Source organism: Aotus nancymaae, unplaced genomic scaffold (assembly GCF_030222135.1).
Source record: "Aotus nancymaae isolate 86718 unplaced genomic scaffold, 86718_ANA_hifiasm-v0.15.2.pri h1tg000029l, whole genome shotgun sequence".
Lineage (NCBI taxonomy): Eukaryota > Metazoa > Chordata > Mammalia > Primates > Aotidae > Aotus > Aotus nancymaae.
This window is the reverse complement of record NW_026988442.1, coordinates 46,805,060-46,827,738: the sequence shown is the minus strand read 5'-3', so window position 1 is coordinate 46,827,738 and position 22,679 is coordinate 46,805,060. Positions and strand designations below refer to the sequence as shown.

The window sequence follows — 22,679 nt, the reverse complement described above, 5'->3', positions numbered from 1 at the left end:
AGACTAAGTGTCTCTTACAGATACATCTTGTCTCTCATTCATAATTATATCCCCAGGACCTAGCATTATTCCTGATATATTTGTCAATTGTCTGTCAGAAATATATCAGATATTCAGTGTCCATTGCCTTTATGTTTACAAATATAAGACCCTCAAAAAAGTATTTAAATTCCAAAATGCTATACATTTAAAGTACAGAACAGAGCATTTTAATTGTAAAACCCTTATCATATGGGGCTAGTAGCTGCCAAGAAATAGTTAACACATATTGATTCTCTGTGTCAGGCACTCTACTGCTTCATATAAATGATTTATGTGAATTCAATTTATATAAATGATTTACTGATTTCTTTACTTTTATTTAACAAACACTTATATAGCACTTACTATGTGCCAAACTTTGTTTAATGTATTACAAATATTTATTTAATCCTCATAACAGCACTATGTAGTGAGTATTATTATTAAAACCATTTTATGTATGTGGTGACTGAGACAGAAAGATGAATTTGTCTTAGGTCACACAGCAAGTAAGTGACAGACCAGGATATGAATTAAGTGCTTTTGGACCACAGTTCATGTTTATCCCATTACTTCACCACTGCTCTAGGAGATTGCAGATAAGGAATGGGTACAATAGCTAACCTAAGGTGGCAATGAACCTACCGGTATGTTTCACTCCAAAGCCTGCGTTGTTAGGACTGATAGCTTCAGGCCACTAGCAGTCTGGTACTGCAGAGGCTTACAAGGGCTGATGACTTATATTGCTTCTATCTGCTTCTAAAATGCAGGTAGCTTGCTCTTCTCCCCATTTTCTGAATAATGTAGCTAGATTATTATTGCCTAATTCTAGAGTTTGGATCCTGGGAGCAGGTATTCATAGGATGTAACAAGGAAGAAGAAAGAGTATGAGACCGTTCTAGTACTAATAAAGAGAGGCAACATAGAGGTTGCAGTGAGCTGGAATCACACCAAAAAAAAAAAAAAAAAGTAGCAAGATTAACAACTTGAGTTACAGACTGACACTGTCTGCATTTAAATCAGGTTCTCTGCTACTAGCTATAAGGTTCTGGTAAATTACTTCACCTCTCTGGACCTCAGTGTCATTTACAAAGCTTGTATAGTTTTACCTATTTAAACTATGATCATGTTGCTGTGAGGATTCAATGAATTCATACCTATAAAGCAATAAGAAAGGTCCTTGGCACATGGTAAGCATACAAATAAAACATCACTGACAGAAGCAACGTTCGAAAATAATTCATTTATCTTTTACACAGTTCCATCTCTTGTGTCCCAGTAGGTTTCCAAACTTTTGTGGTCACACACCTCTATCATTAAAAAGTTTAAACACGTATAGCAATATCTTTATTTTATGTACAAATAATGGAAACCTTTTGCTGTAGTAATAGACTGTGTGCAATTCTAAACCAGACCACAACAATGGTCCGCCAGTTCCAGTCTACCTTTCCCTAATACCACTGAGCTGCCCTGGGGCACCCCTGCTATGTCATTACTTAGACCTCCTGTCCCTGAAGAGTTCCTTACTCAAAGCTATCTCTCACCTCCTCCAGTCTTTCTCAATTCAAAAGACTTACTAAAGACAAAAGGGTATCTTCTTCAGTTGAAGGAAAGTAATTAAATTCATTATCATCTGGGAACAGGAATAGTCCTTTAACTCTCCCAGGATTATTCACATACTCAAAATATGTCCTGTGTTATCCTTACTGAATCCTTAATCAAAGGCCAGGAGTGTGGGAACCACAGCAGGCAGGTCTGACTTAAAAGAATTCTGCTTCTCACTTTTTCCTTTTTTTCCAACTCTAAAGTCCAAGAGACCCTTTGGGGAGTCACTCGGTCTCTGGCAGGGATCAGAGATGAAAATTTTGTTCGTGTAAATCACTTAAAAATTAAAGTTAGAGTCATTGAAGCCTGTATACATGAGACAGAGGTCAGAGGAACTGGTTAGTAGATAATACTGAGAACCAAGGTTTGGAATTTTAGTTTGCACCAGATGATAAAGGAAACATGGAAATTTTTTGAGAAGAGCTCTTTAAAGATAAAAGAAGTTAGATCTTGCTTTTATAAAATGCAGTATAAGCATTATTCTGTCTTTTTTTTTCTTCTCTCCAAGGAAACATAAAACTCCTAAAATGTAGAGAGGAAGCAAACCTCTTTATACCTTCCTTTTTACAGTTGAAATTCGAGGTTACATTTGACTTTGGAAAGAATATTTCTTATAACAAATAGCTCATATGTCGTGAGAATAGCACAGATAAAAGATAATCATAGACTCTTTGGGATGTTTCTATGCATCCAGTAGTACCTGAGAATACAGACACACACACACACACACACACACACACACACACAGTATAACATATATATTGCCCAATGCACCCTGTAGATGTGAAAGCAGAGCTGTAGCTAATACCACTCTACCACTCTTTGGGGCTGCCTAAATGATTCCAAAGAGCTTTATACTGATTCTCCCCTCTGGCAAGATGCTTGCAAAGGGAAATATTTGTGAGCTCTGAGGATACCTAGAGGAAAAATATATTTTACAGGAATAAAAACACTTCATTAAGCATTCCTTAGGAAACCCTTCAGTTTGTAGACTTCACAGGGAAAGATTATTTCTTCAGGTGATTTGAATTTTGCTTTCACCTACTATATGATAGTTATGATATTTTTACTTGTAAAATTATTATTTTGCAAGAATTGCAGTGTTTAATAGGAGTAGAACTGGCACTGATAGGCAGGGCGCAGTGGCTTACACCTGCAATCCCAGCACTTTGGAAGGCGGAGGCAGGTGGATAACAAGGTCAGGAGTTTGAGACCAGTCTGGCCAACATAGTGAAACCCCATCTCTACTAAAATTCCAAAAAAAAAAGCCATGTGTAGTGGTGTGCACCTATAATCCCAGCTTCTTGGGAGTTGAAGCAGGAGAGTAACTGAAACCCGGGAGGCAGAGGTTGCAGTGAGCTGAATCACACCAAAAAAAAAAAAAAAAAGTGGTATTGATAAAAATTTCTGGGACATCTAAAAATGATTATGCATATATATATATATATATAGAGAGAGAGAGAGAGAGAGAGATGGAGTCTTACTCTTTACTGCCCAAGTTGGAGTGCAATGGCATGATCTCGGCTCACCACAACCACTGCCTCCCAGGTTCAAGCGATTCTCCTGCCTCAGCCTCCTGAGTTGCTGGATTACAGGCATACTCCACCATGCTCGGCTAATTTTGTATTTTTAGTAGAGACAGGGTTTTGCCATGTTAGCCAGGCTGGTCTCGAACTGCTGAAGTCAGGCGATCTGCCCGCCTCAGCCTCCCAAAGTGCTGGGATTACAGGGGTGAGCCACCGTGCCCAGCTTGCATATTCTTTATGACCTTATTTTTCAAATTTGCTCTGTGCTATATTCTGTCATTTAGAAACTCCGATAAACATTGTTGGAGTTACATGCAGGCAAAAGATAGGGGAGAAAGAGAGAAAGAGAGAAGGTTATAAAGTGAATCTATTTTTCCATGGGTATTTTAGAGTATTCTTTAATACCATAAAACTGCTATATGATTCAGTATGAGCTAAATTACAGAATTTTAACCTATAAACCCCACTCCTTTATTTAGCACGTGTGTATTGAATATCTACTCTATGTCAGATGCTTAGAATCTATGAATGAAAAAACAAATCAAAATCCTGTTGGAAAACATTCCTCCATGTGTCTTGCACTCTTCTACATCTTTCTGAGGATAATAAGAATGCACTGCCCTGACCTGTCCTTACTTGGATCATTTCTCAATGTTGTGTTTGTAGTAAGCAAGCTTGAGGGATGAAGAAATGTCTTCCTCTGGGACAAAGAACAGTCTTGCTTACTGCTTGCTATAAACCAGTATGTTACAAAGCTCACTGAGCTTTGGTGAAGTACAAACCCGCTATGTACATAGCATCTCTTTGACCCCTCTACGTTGCCCCTGTAGAATCTGGGGATCAAGGAGTACCAACAGAAACATGATGCTCATGCTGCTTCCTGTGCTGTGAGTAATAAGGTTCTGTTTTTGACTCTGGAGTCTCATGTCTTTTACTACCATCTGTGAACAATAACAGGATGACTTTAAAAAATTGGGGTAAAATCAGTCCCAGACACGCCAAAACCCTTCCCTCATTCAGCTTATACTCTAGACCATAGTATTTCAGTTCTATCATGATTTCACATTTTTATGAAATTTGAAATCGTCCTTGCTTATTTCTGCTCCTTCTCTCATGATCTCATCAACTAGGCCTTCTACTTATGTCTCATCACCATTGCCCTACAAAATTTAAATTATCTGTCTTAGAACACATGCCTGTATATTATAAAATTTCACAGGAAATTAATAAATCTTAAGCAATATGATTTTCTTACAGGACAGTCACTGCTCTAAGGCACAGATGACAATGTAAGTACTAAGAGGCAGAATCATTTTGCAAACCCATCACTAATGGACTGCTAACGGCAGGAACTTCAGTCATGTGTTTTTGCTAGAGGTCAATACCAATTAGTGATACATTATCAGCAGGATTTCTCTTTCAAAATCATTTATAATATTCAGGTAACTCTTCCCCCACCAACGACTTGCTTTTTAGAGATGAGTTTACAAACTCATTATTGATGGATTGTTTAGAGGATTATTATGGGGCCAGGGTTAGTTTGTCATGTTAGATCTTCTGATGTGTAAAATATAGCATATTTCAAACATATAACAAAAGTTATGTGTACCCTCAAGCCATGAAAGTGACATGTCCTTGCTTCAATAAATAATTTTTTCTTTGAAAAATATCCCAGGAAAATAGGTAAAGTGACTAGAAATTATTGAGGAAGAAAGACATGTTGAGCGTAAGGCTTCAGGGGAAAACTATTGAATGTCATCTTATTTCGAATTAAAGAAAATATGTTTAGGAAACATAAGTGCTTACTTATTTAGCCCATTGTTTAATTATTCATTCATTTAGTTTAAACAAACATGTATCAAGCGGGTTTTAGTGCTTAGCAGTGAGCTGTACCCTGAGGTTCCATAGTAAGATGGTCCTTGTAACTTTAGGCCTAAGTAGTGGAGAGAGACATACACACACACTCACATTTTATTATCAGTATCAAGACAAATATGCTTTGGAAATGTGTAGAAAGAACAGTTAGTTCATCCTAGGAACTCTGTGGAAGGCTTCCTCTTGGTGATATTTGAGCTGAGTCTCAATTTTATTTTTCTAGTAGATATTTGAGTGATAATTCTATGCCAGACATTGTGCTCAAGTAATTCTTTTATTCATACTTTTGAAAATTGTTAGACATTGATTCAGTCCACTTTGGCTGCTAGAGCAAAATACCATAAACTGGGTAGCTTATAAACAACAGAAATTTACTTCTCAGTTCTGGAGTCTGGGAAGTCCAAGTTCAAGGCACCAGTAGAACAGGTGTCTGGCAATGGTCCACTTCCTCATAGATAGCACCTGCTTGTTGTGTTCTCATATGGTTGAAGGGATCGTGGACTCTCTGGGGTCTCTTTATAAAAAGTACACTAAGGCCAGGCATGGTGGCTCATCCGTGTAATAACAGCACTTTGAGAGGCTGAGGCAGGTGGATCACTTGGGGCCAGGAGTTCAAGAACAGCCTGGCTAACATGGTGAAACCCTACCTCTACTAAAAATACAAGAATTAGATGGGTGTGGTGGTGTGCACCTGTAATCCCACCTTCTTGGGAGCCTGAGGCACAAGAATTGCTTGAACCTGGGAAGTGGAGGCTGCAGTGAGCCAAGATGGTGCCAGTGCACTCCAGCCCAGTGACAGAGTGAGACTCTGTGTCAAAAACGTAAACAATTAAGAAAAAGCACTAATTCCATTCATGAGAGTGCCACCCCCAAAACCTGACAACCTCCCAAATGCCCCACTCCCTAATACCATCACCTTGAGGGTTAGAATTTCAGCATATAAATTTTGGAAGAACACAAACATTCAGACCACAGCAGATATTGAGAAGATTAAGAAAACTTGAAGCGCATGTACAATTTAAAAATATGATCTGTTTATAGAAAAATCATATAGTAACATTTTTTTGTTTTGTTTCTGATGTTTGCAGCTTCCCAAATCACTCACTGACAGCCAAGGAACAGAAGGCAGCCCAGTGAACCCAACTGTCCCTCTCCTAGCTGGCCTTATGACCTCTGCTTTAATCCCAGTTCTGCAGTCCTGGATCTCCATCATATTTATTTATTCTTGAGACAGGGTTTTACTCCTTTCATCTATGCTAGAGTACAATGGCAGGATCTTGGCTCACTGTAATCTCTGCTTCCTGGGCTTAAGTGATTTTTCTGCCTCAGCTTTCATAGTAGCTGGAACTACAGGCGCGTGCCACCACACCCTGCTAATTTTTCTGGGTTTGTTTGTTTGTTTGTTTGCTTTTTGGAGAAACAGGGTTTCACCATTTTGTCCAGGCTTGTCTCAAACTCCTGAACTCCAGTGATCCCCCTGCACTGGCCTCCCAAAGTACTGGGATAATGGGCATGAGCCATTACACCCAGCCTGGATCTTTATTTTAAATGTAGAACTTTGGACATATGGAGCCAGCAAAACAGCATGGATTAAATTCCTCCTTTGTTTTTTAATGACTTAGATTTTTATTCGAGATAAGTATAGCAAAGGCTTTTTTAGATTTAATGGCATTTGTTTTAAAAAAAAAGCATACATCAAGATTTCATCCTTCCCAGTGAAGTTCAAAGTTCAAGTGTGTGGTCTCTGGCTCAGTCTTGCTCTCCAGAGTAATTTCCAAGAGATTTTAGAATTTTTTTGTTGCTCTTGTTGCTGTTGAGGATTTGTTTTGTTTTGTTTCTTTGCTGTTGTTTTTAAGTGATGTTCTGACCTGGATTATCATGATGTATTAGGCTTGACAGGGTGTATTGTTGGGCCAGATGAAATGCTGCTTGGGAAGTCATTGAGCAGGTGGAAAATGCTGTTTAATCCTTGTAACAGGAGAGGCTCATGGTGGTATTGAGAAAATGTAAAACGCAGCAAAACAGGTTAGTAGAGCTGAAGAATAGCAAACGTTTCCTTCTGTCATTGTGTCAGAATGCCTCATGCGGTTTTATTTTGCACTGAGATATTCCATGTCCCCAAAATATTTCTCCGGTGGTGGTAATGAATTGCATTGCCCTCTTGGTTGTAAGAGTGCGGGTGTTCTGCTGAGAAGCCATATGGTTCCCATTTATTTTAATGTGTCTTTGACATCAGGAGAATTGCTGAGACAGCAGAGGGAAGTGCTTACACCTTGGAATGCAGCCAGAACTGTGATTATTGATGTTTAGGAACGACTACCTTTTTTCCCAATAAAAAATGATATAATCCAAAGATGTTATTCATGTTGAGATTTTAATAACACTAGAGTATAGGTTTACGTATTTTGGAAATAACTGTTACTTTAGTGGCAGTGAAATTTGTTTCTTAAGCATGAAGTTTTAGTGTTTAATTGCACATGTGAGAGATTAAGGAAACAAGCTGGGAAGTAGGTGGTACTTATTTTCTCCCCGATAATAAAGGAACACACTTTTCATTTAGTTTAACAGCATCACTGAGATAGTACTCTGTGTATGTAATGTTTTCCATCTGTGGTTCATAAGGTTTTTTACAAATGTAATTACTTCTTTTAATATTCCTATGAGGTAGATAAACATAATTCTGAAAATATTAATGGAGAAACTAAGAAATGCAGATGCTCATTAATATAACTTGCATAATGGATTTTAGCAAGTATTAAAATTCAGATTATAATCAATTACATTATTTGATAATTTATTATTTTCCAGACACTGGGACAGGAAAATATTTTCTTTAATTCATTAACAATATGACATGCTTAGAATAAAAAAAAAAACAGCTTTTACAAATGAAAAGGCAGATACTTCCATAATGTATGTTTCATATGTAAATATTAATATTGGCTGTGTGGAAATCTTTAAAATTCCCTGGAAAATATTAATGTTATCTAAATATATATATATAGATAGTGTGGAAAGAGAAAGGAGCTGATAACATTGATCAAAATTCTGTAAAATGGTTCTCAACAGTAATAACTTCAGGTGCTAGCTGAGTACAGACAGTCCCTGACTTCTTAATGCTGGTTGGACTTACATTTTTTTATTTTCTAATGGTGAGAAAGCAGTAGGCATTCAGTAGAAACCGTGCTTTGAGTACTCATACAACTATTCTGTTTTTCACTTTCAGTACAGTATTCAATAACTTACATATGATATTGAAGCTTTGTTATAAATAGGCTTTTCATTAGATGATTTTACCCACTGTAGGCTGATGTAAGGTATTCTGAGCTAGGCTAAGTTATGATGTTCTGTAGGTTAGGTGCATTAAATGCATTTTGACTTACAATATTTTCAACTTATGAGGGTTTCTTGGAAAGTAACTCCATCAAAAGTTGAGGAACATCTGTGTATTGTAGATAACAGGGGGAAATTTTTCCAATTTTTGGTCTGCTTTGGTTAGAGCTGAGCAAAATTCAGTGCCCATATTTAGTAAAACACTAATATTATATTGTGTTTCCAATATTTTGCTCAAGGATTTTAATACATAAATTTTTAAGTGATTCATCGTGTAAGAACAAAGTCGAACCAGAAGGAAGACTGATTGTCAAATATAGAATAGGAACATCAAAGTTCATAATGCCTAGTGCTATAAATTTTTTTTTTTTGAGACGGAGTCTTGCTCTGTCTCCAGGCTGGAGTGCAGTGGTGCAATCTCGCCTCACTGCAACCTCCGCCTCCTGGGTTCAAGCGATTCTTCCGCCTCAGCCTCCCGAGTAGCTGGGACTACAGGAGCGTGCCACCACACCCGGCTAATTTTTTTTTTTTGTATTTTTAGTAGAGACGGGGTTTCATCATGGTGAGGATGGTCTCCATCTCTTGACCTCGTGATCCGCCCGCCTCGGCCTCCCAAAGTGCTGGGATTACAGGCGTGAGTGCTATAAATTGGATAGATTTATTGATACGAAAGGAAAATCATGTATCTAAATTAGAACAAAAATCAGTAGATTACTCAGTTAATGGTACAATTTCATATAATTTAATCTAAACTTTTAGTTGAACAGTTCACCATCCCCAATATTAATTGTGTTTTACATTGATGGCTAGGGCATTCTGTGGTCACATCACATTTTCAGTGGGATATTAGTTTTGTGTAAGTAGGAGGATCAGTGCTAAGTTAAATATAAAAAATAGATATAAAAGAGAAAATAATTTATTTTTAAAACAATTTTTGCTTTCTTGATCTGCAGTCCAATGCTCTACCATTGAGCTATACCCCCTCCTAAATTTTTGCTTTCTTAATTTCAGGTTTACAACTTTAAAATATAGTATGTCTTGCTTTTGTCCTAGCAAACAAAGTGACTTTTTTTTTTCTAGATTAATCACAAGAATTAGGGGGAAAGAGGAAGGGGCATCCTTGAAAAATAAAATGTGTGGATGAAAAAGTGCTAGTAGCAAAGTGATCTCCTTTTGTGAGTTAATCATATTATTTATTTATGACACGAAGTCTGGAAGGTCAAAGTGTGTATTAAATTTTCATATGCAGCTTTCAGAATTTACATCAAAATCTTAGGCAATAAACCTTATTTCTTTTCAACCTGAGAATTTTCAGTAGATGAGAATTTGCTGTAGATGAATACTCACTCATACCAACCCTATGAAGTCAAATTCAGCTTGTAGAGAGCTAACAGCCTGGGCTATGGCTGTCAGGAGAGACTGGGAGGAAAGCGGGTTCCCTCCATGCATATCTCTTGCTTGCTTGTGTGGATGTAACCGACAGACTGAATGGATAACTACGTGACATGCATGTTCATGATGCAAAACAAAGCTTTAGTCAATCAGCCTCAAGGGTCATCTTTTTACATTGTTTCTGTTCTTGCTAGTTTGTTGTTGTTGTTTAAATGCATATGCAGTATTTGCACATATCTTGATAGAATACTTATTATGTCACTTAGTCTTATATGAGAGGGCTTTTTCCTTTGAAAACTACCAATCTAAACAAAAGAGTCTTGTCTTGAATTATTTCACTCAGAAGCTGCAATGCGCAAAAGACATTATTAGTCTTGAGGGTAATCCACTGTGAATATTTTCAACTTAATATATGAATGGAAAATATTTACAGCTAAATAGATAAGCTATCTAATCCTGTCTATGAATTACAAACCTAGTTCTCCTCTATCAAAGGATTGATACCAGAATGACAACTGGTTCTTATATGCGTCTACCATATTTTATATGGTCTAGTCTACTTGCTGCTTTACTAATACGTAAGTTGGTTGGTTGGTTGGTTTGAAAATAGGAAAGAGTGGCATTTAAGGGCTGAGAAGAGAGGTGCACTACAATTTTAAAGCATTTAGAGCTATTAGTGGTAATACAGGGAACCAAATATATCAGCAAGAAATAGACTTGAACTGAAAACCATGATCATCAGCTAAGTGGGGGCTTTTTCTTGATTTTTATTTTTAAATGCTACTTTCATAGTAATAAGCAATATTTTAAACGGGGAAAAAAAAGATCCCTGACTTGCTGTCCATTTGGTAGAGTCAGATACTTCCTTACATTTACTGACTCTGTTTCAGTTCTGATTATTCTTTTGGAAAGAAAAACAATTCAACACCAAAACATTGGGTAATTAAAAACATTCCCCCATATCATGCCCCTTGTTTATAGTGGAATTTTTTTCTTTTGTTTGTGATTGTTAGTATGTGTTTTAAACTTTTATAACTGAATGTAAAATAACAGATCAGCTTATATTACACACATAAGGTAATTTGGATTTTGTTCATGATTAGAAAGAAAGTAGTCCCAATTAGTCTTTATTTTCATTTTGCCTCTCATTCATCCATGATACTTCTTTTTTATATGTCTTTTGGAGTTTTCTCCACTTAAACAATGTATTACTAAATACCTTATTTGAGCAAATTAAATATAAAAAGATGACCGGGGCAAGTATATTCAGGAAATAAGAATGTGACTGAAATAAAAAGGGACAGTTAGAACAAGGAAAGATTGCTTTTAATACCAAACTAGATTTCATTTTCAAAGGGATTATTCCTATAGTTCTTAGTTGCTAGACCCATTTTCACTCCTTGTGGTTAAGATTTGAGATCATGTGGGTGACACAATTATCAAGAGAAACTAACCTTGATAATCATGCCAAGTTGGAGAAGATTTCAGCATATGATCATGGGAAATTTACAAAAGTCATTTGTAAATGTTAAGTTAATCTGAATAATTTCAACCATTGGAAATTGATTTAATATTCAATCTGTTATGCTGATTTCTATACAAAATAATTTCTGATGAAACTGGATCTTCTGCTTTTAAGCTAAATTTCCTGGCTTGATAACAGATTTAATCTTGATTTGTTCTTCAAAAGGTTAAGAAACAACACACACATCCTCAGAGCCCCTGATTAATTTGGTCTGTATGATTTTAAAACAAATTTTCATTGCCCAGGACTTACCAAGAAAAACAACTTGATTTCAATAATCTCACTTCGTTTCTACTAAATTTCATCTAAAATTCAAAACCATAGACCTGTAAATCATCTGGCATTTTCCTTTTGATCAGCTTAAGAGAGATAAGTTTATTATTGACTTTAGACCCAGTTGGTAGATTTAATATCTTCTGCAATTCTCCTTTCTTTTAACATGAAATTAGACCATAACTTTCAACCACAATGTGCCAAATTTTGTGCTGAAATCTATAACTCTGTTTACTGCTTTCTGCCTTTCCAGTGATAGCAGGACTTTGCTGATAGTTGTTGACACAAAAAACAACAAAGGTACTTAAAAAGAGGATGACCAGCTTGCTGCTCAAGCATTCACTTGAGTGGGTTGCCGTGTGGTGGAATTGGTGGTCCAGAACCTGGTCTTCAATTTTACAGGCCTAGCTATGTGTTGTCTATGTGCATACAGAGATGGCCAAACTCAGGTGGAATGATACACTAATAATGTTCACAAATGGCTAAAGCACAAATCAGAAAGCAAATTTGATTATTCTCAACAAGAAATAAAATTCACAAGTCAGGCTGATAATCCGGTAGACTTGAAGATGTATTCCATACTATGTAAACAGGTTGCTTTGTGAGTTTGGAAATAGCAAAATCATTTGAATTTTCCTAGAGCCTAGTCTGATTCAGCTATGATACATGATACACTTATCCCCTGTAGGGGGTCAGAATAGTCTGAATATTTATTTCCTCAGAGTACTTGCCTTTCCTGGATGATACTACAAACACACTGAATAATTCTTAGTTTTTGATTTCCATTTTTAATCCACTCTTTTCATGAGTTCTTTCTTTATATAATTTATAGTACAGATTATTTTATGTGCCTACATTCTTACCCTGGCATTGTGGATTAGTCGGTTTTCCAATTCTCTTCTCCGTTCATTTTGAAAGCATTTTTTTAAGGATAAGTAGCTTCTGGAGATAATGAATATCAGTAACTCTGTGTTTATTCTTTTAATTTATAAAGATCAAGATTATCTCTACAATAGGTGATCGTTTTACAGTAACACCAGTATGGCCAGATGTGCTGACCATATGATGTTCCCAAGAGCGGTATCCTGGGCAGTGTATACAGTAGTGTTGCATTTAGACACTTGCTTCAGGCTGGTACAATGGTTGGCATAAAAGAAAAGGAGTTGAAAGACACTTAAAAAATGGTGTCAAGTATGAAAACAGCCTAATTCTTTTTATCCATTTTTTTTTATTTTTTTAAATATATATATATTATTTCACTTTAGGTTCTGGGGTACATTCATTAATTTATTTAACTTGAGTCTCACTCTGTCACCCAGGCTGAAGTGCAGTATCGTAATCTTGGCTCACCGCCACCTCTGCCTCCTGGGCTCAAGCGATTCTTGTGCCTCAGCCTCCAGAGTAGCTGGGACTACAGGTGTGCATCACCACACCTGGCTAAGTTTTTGTATTTTGATAGAGATGGGGTTCCACGATGTTTCTCAGGCTGGTCTTGAACTCCTGAGCTCAAGGGATCCACCTGCCTCAGCCTCCCAAATGCTGGGATTACTGGCATGAGCCACCACACTGGCCAAAAACAGACTAATTAATTTTCAAATCTCTCATGAAAGCCCCATTCTCCTCCCTCCTGTGCTTGCTCTTGACCTTGCAGTAGTAAAGCCAATACTGAACTCCGTAGAGACACAAAGCAGAGCTTAGTCATCTTGGAAAGGGCACAAATTACAAGGTAGGTATATCAGGGAGGTTTCAGATTCCCTACGGCAGATGTGCTGAGTGAATTTAGTCTGCTTCTTTCAGGCTCAAAGGGCAGAGACTCTTTTTTATGACTTCATTTTGTGATGTTAGTCAAATTGAGGCCTGGAGGCAGAAAATAGCCCATAAAGGCTGATGCTAGTCCTCTGATTCAATCATCAGAAGAGAGACTTGGGTGGCTCTTAACTTCAGGAAAGCCGCACTTAAAATATCCCCTATAAGGCTGATCTTGCAGTATTTCCAAGACTTCCTTTTAAATAGATTCCATGGACTTTTGAATCATTGTTCTCACAATGTTATGTATAATATGCAAATGCTAAAATAAACATAAGCACATGTTAGAATTATAAATACTAATAGATAGGAGGAAGCAGTGTTCCTAATTCCTTTTGACGGTGTCAGCACTACCAGGGGCTCAGCTGAAGGCCTTCTTAAAAACACAGATGATGCCGGGTGAGGCTCACGCCTGTAATCCCAATAATGTTGAAGACTATTGTCATCTTCAAGGCCTTAGAAAATCACCTCCAGACTCTGGCTTTTAGGGAAAAGGTAATTTGGCTTTTCTGGGAAAGCATGGTGCAATAGATTCATCCAGAAGGGTAAAAAGTTCTTATAATCTAAAACTGCAGGTGGAGATATAAATACATTTGGAAAGGAAATTTCTTGAGAGTGTCACTAATTGTCCAAAAAGTAAGTAATAAAATTACCAGAGGTGGCCAGGCGCGATGTCTCACACCTACAATCCCAGCACTTCGGGAAGCCTAGGCAGGTGGATCACCTGAGGTCAGGAGTTTGAGAACAGCCTGGCCAACATGGTGAAACACTGTCTCTACTAAAAATACCAAAAATTAGCTGGGTGTGGTGGTGGACGCCTGAAATCCCAGCTACTCAAGAGGCTGAGGAAGGAGAATCATTCGAACCCAGGAGGCAGAGGTTGAGATGAGCCAAGATCGTGCCTTTGCACTCCAGTCTGGGCAACAAGAGCAAAGTTCCATCTCAAAAAAAAAAAAAAAAATTACCAGAGGTGTGTATAATAATTGTTTAAAATGAGTACATTAAAACCTTTTTCTTTATCTATAAATTTATGGCCTTGAACAATAATGTCTTTAGGGCATCATTTTTATATTATCAAGAGCAAAAAAGAAAGTTATTATCACAAAACCAGAGGCTCTAGCCTGCTGTAAGGGGTGACAGATGAGGTTGTCAGATTTGATAGCAGATTACTGGGCAGATTGTTAAATTTGTCTTCTATGGTGATCTTTTATATTTTGACAAATTCTTCCTTGTTTTGAGATGATTTAAACATATAGTTATGAAGCAGCTCAGAACTTTTAAATCAAAGTTGAAAGTTGTCTTTACTGCCTGGAGTACAGGCGTGTCACAGTGAATATATACATAAATAAATAGAAAAATTATGCACATGTTGGAAAGCATTCACTTTCTGTCTGTATCTTCTGGAGAAGTGAAACAGCGGAGAAGAGGAAAGTTGGGAAAGCTGAATTTCTGTGCTAAGGTTATAATTCTTACTGTCTAATCTTCTGAGTCTCTTCATTGTGCCTGAGTTTCTCATCACTGAAATGGAAGCTCCACACAGGCACGGATCATCATCTGTGTTTTTATTTATTTATTTGTTCATTTGTTTATTATTTTTATTTTTTAAGACGGAGTCTCACTCTGTTGCCCAGGCTGGAGTGCAGTGGTATGATTTTGGCTGACTGCAACCTCTACCTCCCAGGTGTCAGAAATTCTCCTGCCTCTGCCTCCCAAGTAGCTGGGATTATAGGCATGTGACACCACACCTGGTTAATTTTTGTATTTTTAGTAAAGACAGAATTTCACCATGTTGGCCAGGATGGTCTTGAACTCCTGACCTCAGGTGATCCGCCTGACTCAGCCTCCTAAAGTGCTGGGATTACAGGTGTGAGCCACATCTGTGTTTTTAACTGATATATCCCAATCATCTAGAAAGTGCCTGGCACATAGTAGGCTCTCAATTTATACTTATTGATTAAACAAATCCATAAAATGAAAATAATCATAGCAGCCTCTCTATATTTGGCTTGAATGTTTCATGGGGGGAAAATGAGACAAAGGAGTTTGAATCTCCTTGGAAAAACATTCTTATATAAATCCAACTTGAATTAGAGTCAATTTTCTTTCGTTGCTTACACAGCCATCCAAATCCAAATCATCTTGAAGCCAGCAGCAGTTGACATTTTCCAGAGGTAGAATGACGCCAGATCTCAGCCTTGTTCACCTCCCTTAGTGTGGCCTCAGCTCTCTGCTGAAATATGGTAGTGAAAAGACCAGGCTCTGAATAACAGATTCCAGTTTTATCATTAGATATAAGACCTTGGCCATATATTTAACCTTTGATAATTTGCTTTCCTAACAATGGGGACTTCGGTAATATCAACCAGGGAGCTCTAAGGATAAAATGAGATAATTCATGTAAAGTTCTCTGCAAAGCACAGCACAGGGGAAGCACTCCATAAATGTTAAGTTATAGTATTTTACCATTGAGGATTTCTTCTCAGTTCATTTTCTTCTGTTCCTTTTCCTGCTTGAGCGCTTGTATCAGTTTTCTCGGGTTGCCATAAACATGACCACAAACAGGATCGCTTACAACAGCAGAAATTGCTCACAGTTCTGGAGGCCAGATGACCAAGGTGTTGGCAGGGCCAGGCTCCATCTGAAACCTATGGGAAAGGATCTTTCCTTGCATATTCCAGTTTTTGGTAGCCCCCAACATTCTAGGCTTGTGGTAGCAGAATCCCCATCTCCGTGTCAGTCTTCACATGGTGCTCTTCCTATGACTCTCATCATCTTCCCTCTACGCATGTCTGTGTCCAAATTTTAACTTTTATAAAGATACCAGTCATCTTGGATTAGGGCCCACCCTAATGACCTCATTTTAATTTGTTTACTTCTGTAAAGTCCCTGTTTCCAAGAGAGATTACATTCTGAGGTACTTGGGATGAGGACTTTAATGTATTTGGTGGAGAGGAACAAAATTCAACCCATAATAGAACAGCAGACAGGAAAAAACGATGAACTGAGAACAAATCCTCAGGTAGCAAAACAATAGCATGATTCTTTCTTCTCAACTACATGTGCCTTTTCCTTCCCCAGTGGGATGGATCATATAATTTGGCAGCAAACTAGGAGCTTTTAGGTTTACACTACCTGTCTCACTAACAGTCTACATCAAAAAAAGTCACTCAAATTCTACAGACTTGGGTTACTTCACAGTAAAAAGAAAGGGCTGAGCCAGATGATTCTACCATGGCTTCGAATTTCAAAAGGTTATGTTTATGAAGTGTGGCCTTCTTTTTCTCAACTACAGCCAGGGTCTACCTCTCTTGAATTCTTTGTGCATCTTGATGTTCCTGTAACTAATAATAAAGGCTCCCACCATTACCACAAAAAATCAGTATGTGAGATAATTGATATGTTAATTAGTTTGACTGAGCAGTTTCACAATGAGTACATATATCGAAGATCACCCTCGGCATCATAAATATATATAATTTTTATTTATCAGTTAAAAAATAAAGAAGAAGAATAAAAGGGTTCTGATATATCTCAGGCATTTTCAATGTCCCAATGTATACTTGGGTTACAATGGGATTAGAATGCCGTTGTTCATAATGCTATTTAATGAGAACACTTGTTTTTTCAAGTGAAAGTTTTATTAGATTTAGATTGATAAAATATCTAAATAGTGCCAATGAGGCTTTTGTGTGCGTTTTTATTGCTTTTTGAAATTTTCTAAAATTTGTAGACATTTGTTTTAATGTCAAAGACCCTCCACATAGAAATAAGATCTGAGGTATGAGGGTTTGTACTATGTGTCTTTTTTGATTATAGTAAAACACAACTCCTGTGAAAGTCATATAAAACCAAAATTCAAAGGATTAGAGGAAATGAGAATTTACAGTTGTCCCCATTATCTGTAGTTTTTATTTCCCCAGTTTCAATTATCTGTGGTCAATCGCAATCCAAAAATATTAAATGAAAATTTCCTGAAATAAACCATTTTTAAGTTTTAAATTGCAGGCTGTTGGGAGTAGCGTGATGAAATCTCACACTGTCTCATTCCCGTTCCCCAAGGATTTGAATCTTCTCTTTGTCCAGCACATCAGTGCTGTCTACGCTACTGGCCCATTAGTTACATAGTAACTGTCTCGGTTATCAGATCAACTGCCATGGGTATCCTAGTGCTCTTGTTCAAGGAACCCTTATTTTACCTAATAACAGCCTCAAAGCACAAGAGTGGTGATGTTTGCATATTATTATAATTGCTACACTTTACTATTAGCTGTTGTAATTGATTTCTTACTGTGCATTATCTTGGGTATGTATGTATGTATAGGAAAAAACATAGTATAAATAGGGCTCAATATTATCAGTGATTTCAGGCATCCACAGGAGGTCTGAGAACATATCCTCTAAGGGTCAGGGGAGACTACTATAAGTGGTCCGACAGATTCACAGACTATTGGTAACTTTCCTGAAAGTTTGCTTAGATTATCATTATACTTAAAAGTACAGATTACCATTATACTTAAAAGTCTACTCTGCCACAGCTAGAAGGAAATTTAAGAAAGAAAGTAAGAACTCAGTGCCAACTCTGGGATGTAACAGTTTTAGAGTGCCCTAGCCAACAAGAGTTGACCATGGATAGATTCAGGATCACCAAATGGCATTTTCACGGCCTTGTCTGAAAACTGCTGCCCTAAGTGTTCACAGAATTGTTTCTTTCTGTTTCAGCTTCCTCTATTCTCAAAAGAGAGAAGCGGCTGAGGACAAAGAATGTACATTTCAGTTGTGTCACCGTGTACTACTTCACCAGGAGGCAAGGCTTCACAAGTGTGCCCAGTCAAGGGGGCAGCACCCTGGGGATGTCCAGCCGCCATAACAGCGTGCGCCAGTACACCCTTGGCGAGTTTGCAAGGGAGCAGGAAAGGCTCCATCGGGAGATGTTGAGAGAACACCTCAGGGAGGAGAAGCTGAACTCCTTAAAACTAAAGGTAATAAACAAACTCATTTTCTGTAAAATCTCATATCCTTACAGCAATTTGATTGAGTTAACCATTTTCATATTTATAATTACAAACCAAACTGGACATTTTACAAAACAGACTCCTTGCTGACACTTTTTTAAAAAAGCAAAACAATATAGTCTCTTCACTGAATGCAATGTAGGAAACTTACCTGACATCATTTATTCATTCATTCCACCAATATTTACTACTGAACATTGTTAGATCATATACACTGTGTTTAGGCTAGGGCTAGCAGGTGACCAAAAATAGATGCAGTCTCTCTCTACAGGAACTTATACAATAATAGAAACGAAAAATATTAAAGTGCTAAACGAAATAAAAGTACAACTTTATTGAGTGCAGTGAAGAAGAGTTGCAAGGTATTGTGAAAGTTTGTAACGGAATTGATGTGGTCAAGGAGGTCAAGGAAAGATTCCTCAAGGAAATGAAATCAAAATCTGAAGAGGTGACTAGGCAAAGAGGATTGGCAAGAGCATTTCAGGCATCAGGAAAACCCAGAGCTACTGTATTAGTTTGTTTTCACACTGCTGATAAAGACACACCCGAGACTAGGTAATTTGTAAAGAAAAACATATTCAATGAACTCACAGGTCCACATGGCTGGGAGGCCTCACAATCATGGCAAAAGGCACTTCTTAATGGTGACAGCAAGAGAGAAAGTGAGAGCCAAGTGAAAAAGGAAACTCTTTATAAAACCATCAGATCTCATGAGACTTACCACTACCATGAGAACACTATGGGGGAACTGCCCCCATGATTCAATCATCTCCCACGGGGTCCTCCCACAACATGTGGGAATTATGGGAGTTACAATTCAAGATGAGATTTGGTGAGGACACAGCCAAACAATGTCATCTACCTTGTGCCAGGAGAGAGCACAGTGAGCCCACAACAGCATGCGTGGCTGGAGCAGAGGCAAGAAAGTACAGTAACACGAAGGAAGCAAAAGTGAGGCTTTGTAAACCACATTAAGGTATTTTTTCCTCTTCTTCCTAAGGCCATCAAAAGTTATCAAGAGTTTTAAGCTGAGTTGGAGTGGCAGGATCTGATCCAGCTCATGTAATGGTGGAAGAAAAAGTTGTGGGTGGGGTAAGGGTATTGAGAGGGGATGGGATATATGAAGTTAGGCCAGTTAGGAGGCTATTGCCACAGTCTGGGAGAGAGGTGACAGTAGGTTATATTAGACTGATGATGGTAGAGGAGTCAAGGAGAGATGAATAGAGGGAGAAATTTACAAAGACAAATTAACAGTGTTTGATGACAGGTTGGATTTAGGAGGAAGAGAAAGGAGTTATGAGGAATAACCTCTAAATTTCTGGCTTGCAAAACTGAATGGGTTGTAGGTGATAGTAGTGTTTTGCTATGACAAGAAACACAGGAAGGGGACAGGTTGGGGGTGGGATGTGCATAGTGAGATCACTTTTTGGACATGCTGAGTGTGAGAGGCTTTTGAGTTATCAAGAGATGTCAGGAAAGTATCCAAGTGGAGAAACTTATTTTTGTGCCACTTTAGAGATTAAATGGAGAGAAATACGACACTGGAAACATCTTTTGTCAACTAAAGACACTCTTCCATTGGATTATCACCTTATCAATTCATAGGAAATATTTTCCCATTATTATCTAATGACAATGAAAACCTTTCTTAGGTAATCCAGGGTGCTTGACATAAATGGTCATTTGTTGAATACCTGAAGCACCATAAACACAGCTAGGTCAGCCTTACTTTTAGTTTTCAGAATAAAGTCAGTCAGCAGGGGTGTGATGTGTGTTTCAAAACACCTTGTTTTTATGTACTTTGCAATGTATGCATGTGCCATGTTCCTAACTGTGTGACAAAGCAGTCATTTAAATTAAGCTGGATACAAGCTAACTTAGAGCATGTCTCATATTTCCTTTGGCAGGTTTCATTGAAAGTCTCAGGTGTCATTAAAAGTTCTGTCAGTTGCATTCCACTATTATTGTTGTTTTTATGCTTGCTCTGCATGTAGCTTAATTTAGTAAACATTCTCAGATTTGCTTCTGAAATCCACCCTCTGCCTTTGTCACCCACAGCAAACCAACTCTACCCCCTACCCAAAGAGAGAAGTCATTTTTCAAATTCAAATCTTGTTAGCACAATAGTAATGGCTGCCAATTATTAAGTACTTTTTATTTGCCAGACTTTATGAACATGATTTAATGTAATCCTCAGGAAGACCCAAAGGAATAGGTAAATTATTAGAACATGTTTACAACTGAGAAAAAAATGAAGCACAAAGATGTTAAGTAACTGGCTCATTCAAATAGAGAATGGATTATGTTATCTTATTACTTCCTATTCTTGAATGAATTGATTAGCCCTTATAGGCATTGAGAAATACAATCTTTGTACCTACGGGGAGTCATCCTGTCTGGGGTTTGGTACTGTGTGCAGTGCTTTTTAGCAGTTGGGGGACTGACATGCTATCTGAGAACTAAAAGATTTATTGTGGTGAACTTTGAGGCACATGGTACATGTGATGAATGTTAGGGGAAGCCACAAACCTACAGCAACCTTCCCCCATGTGTTATGTACTATAATTCCAACTACTTCCATCCATTTCTTAAACAAGCTGAATGAGAAAAGAAGGAAAAACAAAAGACCACTCTACTACTGATTTGTTTTTTAAAATTCTGCTTAGTGTGGGATGTTGGAGAGGCTATCATCTGAGCGTGTGTCAGGTCTCAGTTTGTTATTGGTAAGTGAAAACACAGTTTTCCCCTTTGGTGAGATGTAGACAAAAGGCATTTGGTTATCATCACTATTTCCTAATAAATGTCAACTTAAAAGATAATGAGATTTTGAGGTGATCCAATCTTAACCTCACTGTACTTAAAGTATTCAGAAATACATGTCACATAAAGCTGAAAGATCACAGCAATGTGAACCAGCTTTCTTAGCACTCTGAGGAGAATTAATGAAGAAAAACTTGTGTATATTTTACTTGTAATTCCTCTAGCATATTAACTTTTATGATTTAAAAAATATTATTTACCATGATTTAGCTATCCAAAATCAGCTACCCCAAAACACAGCTATTCAAAAATTTCACTCTGATACTTGAAATTTCACTTTTAATGTGATATTTGTTTGAAATATAAATACCTCTGGTGTAAGTAACAAGATATAGATGTTCCTCAATATGTGATGCAATTATCTCCTGATAAGCCCATCATAAATTTAAAATATCATTAAGTTGAAAATGCATTTAGTACACCTAACCTACTGAACATCATGGCTTAGCTAGCCCACCTTAAGCATGCTCAGAACACTTACACTGGCCTACCCGGGAGGAAGATCATCTGGCTACACAGTGCACCATAGGTAGCAGTTGTTCATCATCATGACTGCATGGCTGGCAGAGCTGACAGTAGCGATACCCTGTATCGTGCGAGGGTATTGCTAGCCTAAGGAAAGATCAAAATTCAAAATTCAAAGCCTAGTTTCTACTGGATGTATATAGCTTTTGCACCATCATAAAATCATAAAAAGAAAAACCACCATAAACCAGGGACCATTTGTAAATGTGGCTAAACCGATTTCATTATTTTGACCGGAGCAGCAGAAGGGGCATTAGTACAGAAGAGGACTCCAGAAAGAAAAGTAAGGATTGTTAAAAACAAACTTTGCCCACTGTGAGACGGCCTGAGTTTGTCCTTTCTGAGTGGCAGTGAACTGCCTGCTGAGTAAGGAGGAAAGGCAGCATCTGACAAGACAGACGTTTTCCAAAGCCATCATTATGGAAACATGAAATATACCATGGGAAACTCATTGAACTCAGAACTAAATAATTTTCCTTCTACTTATTTGAGAACCCACAGCCCCAAAACAGGAAGAAGTAGCTTCTCTTTCCACTTTGCCTCAGTATCTTTCCAGAGTGTCTCTGCTGAGTTCCAAATAGAGAACCCATTTATATAATGGCACCTCTCTCAATGGGGCTTTAATAGAGAAATATGAGAAAAAGAAACACACGCATATACACTCCTAGATGTTATAATACGCATTTGGAAAACAAAATAGAAGTAGAAATGTATATTTTGATTATAAAATTGCTCCTAATTTAGTAATTCATCTTCCAATCAAGTTATGAGTTATATATATCAAAAAATAAAATATAAGTATTACCTCAGTAGAACAAATCCAGTTCTATTTGGGGAAGTTCAAGTGTGTCTTTTTTTTGTTGGTGGTGTTGATGTTTCAAACGTTGACTATAAACAACTAATAGAGAAAGCTGATTGAATAAAATGCATGCTCTAGAAGAAATAAGTAGCTTTAGATTTCTAAAT

General features: G+C 37.5%; 1 protein-coding gene across 3 annotated transcripts in view; it reads left to right on the top strand.

The window, feature by feature from the left end:
* The window catches only part of CSRNP3 (cysteine and serine rich nuclear protein 3), a 201,457-nt gene that overhangs the window by 161,151 nt on the left and 17,627 nt on the right, over window positions 1-22,679 (top strand). For all 3 annotated transcript variants that reach the window (XM_012440646.2, XM_012440647.2, XM_012440648.2), the window contains one exon: window positions 18,076-18,335. In XM_012440646.2, the coding sequence (XP_012296069.1) occupies window positions 18,076-18,335 (260 nt within the window). The remainder of the gene's footprint in view (window positions 1-18,075; window positions 18,336-22,679) is intronic.